This window comes from Priapulus caudatus, unplaced genomic scaffold (assembly GCF_000485595.1).
Source record: "Priapulus caudatus unplaced genomic scaffold, Priapulus_caudatus-5.0.1 Scaffold1816, whole genome shotgun sequence".
NCBI lineage: Eukaryota > Metazoa > Priapulida > Priapulimorpha > Priapulimorphida > Priapulidae > Priapulus > Priapulus caudatus.
In genome coordinates, this window is record NW_014578877.1 from 20535 (window position 1) to 31927 (window position 11393).

The 11393-nt window shown below is 46.2% G+C and overlaps 1 protein-coding gene across 1 annotated transcript in view; it reads right to left on the bottom strand.

Moving 5' to 3' along the window:
* Nucleotides 1–9723: 9723 nt before the first annotated feature.
* LOC106817654 (signal peptide peptidase-like 3) overlaps nt 9724–11393 on the bottom strand; it is a gene marked incomplete at its 5' end in the record, with an annotated part of 17834 nt that continues 16164 nt past the window's right edge. The window contains 4 exons of the mRNA XM_014822342.1: nt 9724–9842; nt 10477–10673; nt 10849–10937; nt 11079–11150. Of these exons, the coding sequence (XP_014677828.1) occupies nt 9724–9842; nt 10477–10673; nt 10849–10937; nt 11079–11150 (477 nt within the window). The remainder of the gene's footprint in view (nt 9843–10476; nt 10674–10848; nt 10938–11078; nt 11151–11393) is intronic.

Genomic DNA, 11393 nt, shown 5'->3' on the forward strand with positions numbered 1-11393 from the left:
CGCGTAGCTAGATGTGTTTATTTAGATCGGTGAGTCTCCGCCTGGTGGTAGCTTACCAAAACCAAATCATCCGGCTCTAACTAACCATGCAATCAGTATTATATATATATAAATAATATAATATAAAGAGAGAGAGAGAGAGAGAGTAGAGAGAAGAAGAGATGAGAGAGATTAGATAGATTAGATAGATACGATAGATCAGATAGATTAGCATACAAGAAGTATAGATATATAGATAATAGATAGATAGATGCGATAGATAGATAAAGATCGATAGATAAGAGACCGATAATAGATCAAATAGTAGATAAGATAGATAGATAGATATTTAACTAGAAATCGGTATAGTAGAGTCTGAGCTACAAACCAAACTAAATACGAGAAATCGCCAAACAACATAATATTTCCATTCTACCTGATACGAGGGCAGTCGTTAATTAACTACTAAGAGAAGCACATGGCAGTTGGTGTGATAATTTAAGCGTCTAGATATTTACCGCTGTCGCGGTGGAGTCCACTCACGTGGTGCCTGTCACGGAGGTGCACCTGACAACGGCACTCAGCAGCTCTTGCTACAGGATTAAGTTCTGCGACATATCGCTCCGAGTCGGCGTCCGTGAGGCGCGCACGGCCCACCTAAGCGCCCCCCCACAGTGGTCTCCGCGGCCCGGCCGACTACTCCGGCAGCAAGTCCCCATGGCAGAGTACCCCGTGCGCGACCCGTGCTCTCTTAAGCAACGAGGTTTGCACGGGCAAACTGCGAGCGATATGATCCGGTCGTGACGTCACGCTGTGCCCTGCGCGTGTGACGTCAATCGCTAGCTTGCCCTGGTCTAGGGCCCGGCTGGTGTAAGCGCGCTGGTGCGCGTCGCGTGCGTTAGGCCGCGCATTCCTCCTGAGCCGGATGGCTTCTTCGCGCTTTCAGTTATCGACGCCAGTGTCGTCATTCCACTCTTACACATAACGCCTCTTCTTCGCTGCCTTTTCGTGCAAGCAGGATATCTACAGCACGTATTTGAGGAATCAAGAGTCACCCTTTTGGGCGCAGACATTGGCCTGCGCGGCATGATCAACATAAAGACAATATTCGGAAATAGATCGGCGATTCAAGTGAACTATTTTAAATCTGACCAAGAGTGGCATTGAAGTACCAATGACTGCTGCAGGCTCAGTGTTGCTAATACTTAACATTTGAAATTGCATGAGAATGCTCAGATACGTTTCACCGTGTTTACATACATTGAATTTGTCATGAATCCACCCTAGTAGTTGCTGGTCACTTCGTGTTATAACCCTCGCGTCAGATGCCGCTTACCGATATAGCTCAGGAACGGAGACTGTGTGCTGAAAGAGTGAACAGCCGGTTCTATACATGCCTGCATCATAGGAGGCTACAGCGGCTGCTACAGGTCGCCGCCATTTCTGCTGCACGCACGCGGGATAGACTGGGTCTCGCCGCTCCTGCGGCCGACAGAGCAGGCGTGCCGCATCTGCTCACGCTCGAGAACGCGGGAGCTTGGGCCAGCCCAAGGTAAAGCGATATCCCGTAATACATGAAAAAAATCATACGGGATCAATCATCGTGCAAATCAGTGATAGTTGAATCTGTTTGAAACATATCAGTCGTCTAATAAGTACTTTTCCACTTTCGACAGTAACTGCTTTACGCTTATAAAACAGATGTCTTCAAACCGGGTACCTTTTTCATAATTCTACGTTTGTAGTGGTTTTGCGTTGTGCGTTCGCATTAGCATCCGAACACCAACCTGAACGTCTATTATAGTTATAATATCAACACGCTATTGCACTCACCATATCCTGAAGCCTTAATAGTTATATATCATACTACGACATTGCACCCTACACCAACCTGAAGCTTTATAGTTATATAATCATAACACGAGCATTGCACCCCTTACACCAATACCTTGAGCTCTAATATCTAATATCATACCACGAGCATCTGCATGCCGATACCGTATACCTGAGCCTACAGCTAAAGATGGCATTATCACGAGGCATTGTCTACCTTACATCCCATACCTGAGCGCGCGAGTGTCTATTATCATATATGCATACACGAGCATTGCAGCCTACACCCATACCTTGAGCCCTATATCTACTAATATCAATTAGCACGACATGCACCTACACCATACCTGAGCTCCTATATCATATATCTATACACTTGAGCATTGCGACCTACACCTATATCTGAGCTCTAATTAAGGTCCTATATATCATACACGTAACACCATGCACCCTATACCATACCTGTAGTCTATCATGCTATATATCAATGAGCCCGAGCATCTGCATCCTAACACCAATAGCCTGAGACTCATATTGAATCTAATATCATACACGAGCATGCACACTACACCATACTCTGAGGCCTCTATACTATATATCATACACGTAGTCAATCTGCACCTACCACCATATTACTGAGCTCTATATCTACTCCCATACATAACACGTAGCAATTGCATCCGATACCATACCGAGCTCAATTATCTAATAATCGATACCCGAGCTTTTGCACGCTATCACCCATACCTGAGCTCATACATCAAATATCGGCTATACACCTGAGCAATTGGCACCTAGATCACCATCCTGAGCTCTCTATATATATTATCATACCCGACGTCATGCACCTACCGAAATAGCCTAGCTCTTATATTCTAATATATTCATTACCGCGACAGCATTGCACCTACACCATACCTGAGCTCTATATCTATATATCATACACGAGCATTGCACCTACACCATACCTGAGCTCTATATCTATATATCATACCTCCGACATCTGCACGTCCTACATCCATATCCTGAGCTCTATACTCATATATCATTACCAACGAGCACTGCACCTAACCAGCCATACGCTGAGGTCTCTATACATATAGTCTAGAGTTACCACGAGCATTGCACCGTACACCCATACCTGCCAGGCTCCTATAGTCTATATATCATTCCACGAGCATATGCACCTATCACCACTACCTTGATGCCTCTAATAATCTTATATATCATACACGAGCTTTGTACATCATACTTAAGTAGTCGCTGGGCATGCATGAGGCGTTTGGCGCAGTGCATGAGCGTGCGCTTCGCAGGCCGCCTTAACGTGCTCATGTTCAGGTCAGCGTTCTCCCGCCTCACTCCGGCCAACGTCCGAGCAACAGATGACCGCATCTCTTCTCGGAACGTGGCTTCAATGTTGAGGAGGTCCGGCTGGGAGGCAGTCTGGGTGACTTCCTCTCGATCGTAGTTGAACTGCGGCCCATCCTGCGGTCCCACGTAGTAGTGTGGGTCGCTAGCGAGGGCTTCGAGCGATGACAGCGACACACAGCGTCGCAGCCACACGTGGCCGTGCCTCCAGTAGCGCAGGTTTAATACCTTTAACACACACGAGCGCGTGGGAAAACGCACACACGAACACGTGGGAAAACACACACACGAACGCGTGGGAAAAACACACGCATGTGGATATCTCGCATTTATTGTCACGTCATTGTGGTATTGTGTATCATATCGTCGTCGATTGAGATATAATAGGATATAATAGGGTATAATAGGATATAATAGATATAATAGGAGAATCACGTCACTGCACATAGATACATCATGTCAAGAGTGCATAATAGAGATCTCTATTATGTACTCTTGATCATGTCGATGTAGATAGGCACAAAATATCATTGCATACAGGTAAATCATGTCATTGCAGACAGGTAAATCATATTATTGCATACAGGTAAATCATGTCATTGCAGACAGGTAAATCATATTATTGCATACAGGTAAATCATGTCATTGCAGACAGGTAAATCATATTATAGCAGACAGGTAAGTTATGTCATTGCAGACAGGTAAACCATGGCATTGTACATAGATACGTTATGTCAATGTAGATGTAGATGTGGATGCACAACATATGTAAATATGTGTAAATAACTGAACCTATGTCACTGTAAAAAATTGACTGCAATCATGGAGCATACAGGCTTCAGTAACTGTTTTGCTTTGGATTCTGTGAACGGGTTTTCTCTAATCCACGTTTTGTCTGGAAAAGCTACTCGTTGTAATGTAGACGGGGTTGTTAGCCGCACGCCACTAGTCAGCGAGAATGTCAACCAATGTCTGCAGCAAGTGTCAAGAGAAACAAATCGCATTAAAGTGCCTTGCTCAAGAGCACAGCAGCAGAGGCCATAGTGGGACCTAAATCCCAAATCTTTCAGCCCAAATTACGCTATTTACTATACCACGACTGCCCCGGCCCACACCCATCGAGTGCCTGTGTATATATAAGTAAATGATAAATCATGTCACAGTAGATAGGTAAAAATCAGGTCTTCAATTATAGTTACATGATGACAATTTAGCTAAATGGTAGCATGGGGTTGGTAGCCAATATCCTAATACACTGTAAGCTTATATGTATAATCGCGCATGCCCGGTGTTTGTCAAAAGAAATGTCGTATACAGTTACAGTCGGTCTTTCCTAGTAAATAGGTGTGTAGTCGGCGATGTAGGCAATTCAAGCAAAGCGCTGTAAACCCCTTTACAGTGAAACTGATTATTTTTATCTGATAGATTAAATGCAACTGCTTGATCACCTTAAAGAAAGAGGCTGGACACAGAATCAAGGGTAGGTCGTCTGCATTTAGGTTCAGCGAAGAGTTGTCTTCCTGTGGCGCCCTCACACTCACGAGTGAAGGATGCTCTTCTGTTTCAGCTATGTCCAGCAGAGACGGCACTGCCGTTGTCTCATGCATATACTCCGCTAGGCTCACTCTGCGTGCAGTGGCGCCACCTACAGGCAGACGTAGTCCACTGCTACCTCGATTCGGCGCGAGCTCCATCAGTGGCGCATCGATGACTTCGGCGATGCTCTTGCGGCGCCCCCTAGTGTTGAGCGGAGCGGCGAGTAGCAGACGATCGACCGTGCGTATCTGCTGCTCGTTCATTGTGTTGCCGAGCGTTGCCAGCATGCTGGGTCGCCGCGGCGACGTAAAAACAAGCTTCTTTTCCGCACACTCCACATCTTCCCGGGTATTCGGAGTAACAGTGATTCCCGGAGAAGCCGGCAGCACTGCGTGATGGCTGTCGCGCACTGCTATGTTGAGCCGCGAACGACTCACACGCTCAAACTGATGGAAGCTGCGCGAGAAAGATGAGGAGAGATCTGCCTCCGGACCGTCGTCGGATGCGGTCGACGAGTTGTTACCATCCTCTAACATCTTCATCCTCCACAGCCACTGTCTCCAGGCGACGGTAGCGCCATCCTGTGCCGTGAGTTGGAAGTACTTCGTAGCACCGTTAGCGAACCTCGCCCGAAGCATCGTGTCGCTGTAGCTGTACACCGACAGACGGACACCCCTGCTCGGCAGCGCCGCCGCTCCGCAAATGCTCACCAGCTCAAACTGAGGCACGTGACCTGTAAGCGATTAGGGATTACAACCAACAGAGGACAGCACCGAGGACCACGCGCGAAACGCTTTGATGTGTTCATGGATATATACAAACATGTGTGCATGTGTTTGTTATATAGCTATGAGTTACATCGCGTTGTTAACCGAGCCACCGAAAGTGGCGTTTTTCAATGCGTTAAGATTTCGATATGATCAACACAGGCTTGCCTACCAGCTGGTGCTAGGGTACTGTGGACGTCGTCAGCAATGATGAACTTGTCAGGCGTGAGACCAAGATAGACGGGGCGCAATAGCGACCTATCCCGCCTCACTTCAGCAAACTCGTTCTCCACTAAAACTATGTCCATGAAATCGCAATACTCCTCGGACCATAGCAGATTCTGTAGATGCTTTGTCATGATATATTGGTGAAGTGTAACCCTACTCTATCGTCTCTATGTGTATGAAGTAGACTTGCATTGCCATACTGATAGCAAAAACACCAACGAATTGACCACTTCTTCACTTCACTAGAAACGCATGAATTTCGCCACAGCAGTAAATTTGTCTAAATATGGTTACTATAGAAACCGTTTATGAACACGTACCTGTTAGTACATTGAAACACATCAGAAATGACTACAGAAAGTTCTACACAAGGATATGTGGCATTTAGAATGTTATAATAACAATGAGGCAGCTGGTAAACAATGACATGCTGCTGTTTATGCTAAAAATGTTTATATTCAGATGTATAATATCGTCACATATTATTATGATGTGCGAGTGCCAAGGTATAAAACAGGAGACAAAGAATGAAAGACGTGAAAAGGCGCGTAATTTTTGTCATGACGACATTTAATACCATTTACAGGCTACTATTGTGACATGAAGATTTTCCTAAAAACAGTACCTCGTAAAATGTACACAAGTTATAGATAAAACACTGACTCTGTACAAATTTACATTTCCTACATGGAAGTTAACGCTTACATTGACGGGAAATGGGTAACGTTGCAACACAAGATAGCAGCACTTACTGGCCTAGATTACAGATCGCTTGCCCATTCATTTGAAATATCCAAGTATATTCTCCTCTCCCACTAAGTATTAGTTAGTGACACGATTAAATATGTATCAACCTAAAGAATATACGATGAGAGTGAGCAATGTATAGAATTGCGTTTTTCCTAAATTATTTTGGTTATTAGATCATCACTAATATTTGTGTATGGTGGTGTAGGCTGTACAATAGGTGCTTCATTGTTTGTAGTAAACAGCATACGTACACCAAAGGTCAACAGGATACACATGGTTCTTACTAGAATAGAAATGCAAGTTGATAAAGACATGTACTGTTACAGCATAATGGACACATAACAACATGTACACATAGACACAATATGGTTCAAACACTTAAACCAATGATCGTTCATGTAACACAAACACCATCCATCAATCATATCACAAACAGTGCATTTTAAAATAATAAACATTCCATGCTTTATCGACGTTTAGTAACTTAAACTTGTAACTACCTTTCACCCAACACTGTATGGCTGGCTAGAAAAGACCAACAAGAAAAAGTGCCCCTCTAAATTGCTATAGGTGATACCTGTACATTTTTTATAAGCAGAAATCTGCCCTACTGCAGTAGCTACTCAACCAACCCTGTATTACAACATCATCACATTCTACATGCTCTCTACAAGAAATTTTATTTCATTTTGTAAACCTGCTCAAACATTTGTGCAAAATAAAACGGTATAAGATAGTATAGTATAGCATTGTATAGTAGAGTAGAGTATATAATATATGAATAAACAGAAAAGATTTATAAATCTAGATTTTACAATTGTGTTGACATTCACAGATAACAGATATCAATGCACACAATAAGCTATTGTGTAACATCTACTGCAGCGATGTTTTCATGTGTCTTTTGTTTGTATATATAATGAGTAACAACTGAACGGCTAATGTGGACACACAGGAAGCACATTCACGCCACCTGCACTCGCACACAGGGTGCCTCTGAAGTGGGAAGTGTGTGTTTGCGCACGCTGATATAACACGACATCTAGCACATTTTTTCCGTGGGCATTTGAATAACAATTGTGCATTGATATGCAACCATTCGGGTGGATATGCACACAACAATTATGCTATAAACATGTAGCACTTACTGGTGACACGTCCACCTAGTGTTAGTGAAGTCTGACCCCTACCTTTGAAACACTAACAGTAGCTGGAGAGTGAAGTATTCTCTCCTATCGCATTCCCTAATCACACACAGAAACAAACATCCATGATATCTATTTAGATCCACATTGCTAGAACTAGTGCATCCCTCCAGGTGGGATGGGGTGGAGTGGGGGTATTTTTGTGTGGTGTCACACTGTGTTGCGTGCACTAAGTTTCTACAGGGATGTGGTGTCACACTGTGTTGCTTGTCTTGCAGTAAGCTTCAACAGGGATGTGGTGTCCCACGGTTTTGCTTGTCTTGCAGTAAGCTTCAACAGAGATGTGGTGTCACACTGTGTTGCTTGTCATGCAGTAAGCTTCTAGAGGGATGTGGTGTCACACTGTGTTGCTTGTCATGGCAGTAGCTCTAGAGGGATGTGTGTACCACTGTGTTGGCATTGTCATGCGTAGCTTCTAGAGGGAGTGGTGTCACATGTGTTGGTGCTTTCTTGCAAATAAGCTTCTACATATGCTTGCAATTTCCTGCTTGCTGCTGCCGATCGTTCATGAAGCATATTAAGTTTGCGCCACAGTTAGACAGGCAGTTCATTCATATTATGAATATCAATGGCAGTGATACAAGGCAGTATGCGGCAACAGTATTGCATCGATAACAAGGCAGTATCGGGACAGGTGTGCACGATACAAGGGTCAGTATCGCCAGTATTGCACGATACCACCACAGTACACGATATGGTGTGGTTATCCAAGCGCGAGTACTTCAGCTGCTGGGGCGACACCAACAGTATCACATAGTTCTGGGCATGAGCAAAGTGATAGCACAGCAGAATATGACACACGTGCACAATGTCAGCAGTAGCAAGCATGATATAACACATCAATGATAACAATTTGCAGGACAAGGTATATAGCCTTGCAAAGTCGTTCCAACGGGCAGAATCGGAAACACCTGGGCAAACACTCCAACTTTCGCCGATCTTCAGCTATTCGCAGCACAACATCCAATCATATTGGCGCGCTCTGTCAGTACACCGCCGCAGCACGTGCGGTAGTAGTAGCTCAGAGTACTATAAGCGCTGCCAATCCATCGCAGGTTTAGGCGTTAAATATTACGCTCTTGGGCAATCGGCATTGCCAGCGTGCCAGATTAGTCCGGCGCATTATGTACACGAGGGCCGCATCCTGATTGAACGGCTAACAGCTATGCAGATTCGTAGATATAATATATTTATGTCACAACGGTGTCACAGACACTGACATTAGGGCTCATAGCAGAGGTGTAGGTCATACTCCGATCAGTTTAGCTTTAGGGGCTCAGCGTTGAGGGCTTCGCTCCACATGCGTCTCAGATCGGCCCTGCAAAATCGCATTAAGCAGACAAACACTGCTGTAGCAAAACTTACAGTAACCCATACATTGGTTTGTATGTCAAGGCGTAAATGAGGACCCCCGGGGGGCAAACTGAGGGCACGACTCACTCGGCGCAGCACCGTTGATGAAGTAGCATGATTAGCCTGGCAAATACGTACAACGGAGGGAGGGGGCTGCAGCTAGCGCGAAAACCAGTTCTTAGCTCTGTTTGGCTTGCCTAACCCCTCCTCCCCCCCCCTCGTCGCTCCCATCGAATTACGTGCGGGCCTGAGAGAAGAGGGAGCCGAACACACTAGGCACACATCCTCACTAACACATGATGTATGTATGTACGTTAACTCGGATTACGATGATGACATTAATGTATAAGAGGGCCTCTCGAAATGCGTCTATTCTCGTGCTTCGCCTCAGGATCGCCTCAATGATGCAACCCTGTGAGCAAACGCCCAGATACGGCAGTCGCACTAACAAATCGCCGCCGTGTGGGCAGGCCGGCCCACCAGTCGTTCTCATACAAACAAACAGGCTTCGAAATTAGGGAGCAACAAGCGGCAGTTTGTTGCCTACCAGCGGGTCAGTTTGCTGCCTGCCTCTTAACAAATCGGCACAAATACTTGCTGGCCAAACAATTCTAAATAGTAAAAGCAGCTGTCGTACTGACTTTTTCTCTGGCAGCAACTACTTGGCTGCCTGACGAAAAAGTTCAACGCCAGCGCGCATACCTTCAGGTTAAGCATGAGCAGGCACGTGGAAGCAGCGTGAAATGGCAGCGCAAGGTACAGTAGAGCGGGCTGCGGCGGCTACGGAAAAATTCCGATGACACCTTGTCGCTGTCAGCAAGACCTGGCGGGTTCAAACGACGATCATTATTCAAAACCACAGGCAAAAAAAGAACGGGCGTATCAAATTCCTGTGCAACTGGCACAACGTGGGCAACTTGTTGGCCACAATCAAATGAAAACATCCGCGATCATAACAATGCAAAATCAGTCAAGGCAGGCTTCAGTTGCGAATTACATCTACAAATCAATAGAGCTTATAATCTCTAGCCGAAAAAAACTGCACAGTCACTTGGCTCGTTCAGCGACTTTGTTACAAGATTTCTGCCGGTGGCGATGTAACTGTATCTAGCGCAGAATCACGACCCCGGAACGCCAAAGTCTCCACCGGCACTGCCCCACTTACACGGCACGCACCGCATGCATGCCAAAGCCACGCATCAGCCAGCAATGCACGCACACATTGCACGGCGACACCACGGCACGCACACACGCACACACACGGCAGCACGCACACCAGCACGGTGCAACACGCAGCACGCACACCACACGCACACGCACACGCACACGCACACCACACGCACACGCACACGCACACGCACATACACACATGCACGCACGCACGCACGCACGCACACACGCACGCACACACACTCGCACGCACATACACACGCACGCACACAGGGGGCAGCTCTCACCTAGGAAGTATCCTATGAGGGAGCAGTGGAAGTAGGTGACCTTGCTAAAGTTGCTGGCGGGCGGCGGCAGGCCGGTCTCGGCTGACTGCAGCTGCGCGCGCTTGTAGGCGTCGTAGCGCAGCACGAAGCAGAGCAGCAGGCCCGGCATGACGATGTCACCGAGTCCCAGCATGGAGAAGTGGCCCGTGTTGTGCATACTGCAACACAAGATACGCTCACGTATGAATGCACACATGCATAATTGTAGCGTCACCACAATCACCCCGAAACTGATCACCGGGAATATCATACATTTATTTATTAAATCGAAGGCATTACGTATTACATAAACGAGACTGTAACGACCGTGTTACCTATGATAGATGCACTCACCTGGGGAAGACGAGCTTTCCTGGCAAAGACAGCTTTGGCGTATCTCGCATCATGCCCCCTAGGTGGAGCCTCTTCGCCATTGCACCAACCTGTCGAACAACAACAACAAGAGTCTTAACTCTCAAACCGGCATCCACGTGACATTGACAACATTACAGGCAGATTTACGTTACCACGTTGCGACGTGGAGCAAAACGAGTGATCGCACGCTATAGGTAAGGGTAACTTACGGGATTGTCCGCCGGTCTGGTTGCTACCTTCACCATGACGTTGGCATTGAAGATATATGAGGAGAAGAAGACCTGAAGAAAGAAATTGACACGATGGAATCTGAGATGCAGCCGAGTATAGCAAGAATATATTACAAGATGCAGCGATTAGTCTGCAGGTACGGTGTCTGGATATACGGTGTCTGCAGGTATGGTGTCTGGATATACGGTGTCTGCAGGGATGGTGTCTGCAAGGATGGTGTCTGGATATACGGTGTCTGCAGGGATGGTGTCTGCAAGGATGGTGTCTGGATATACGGTGTCTGCAGTGATGGT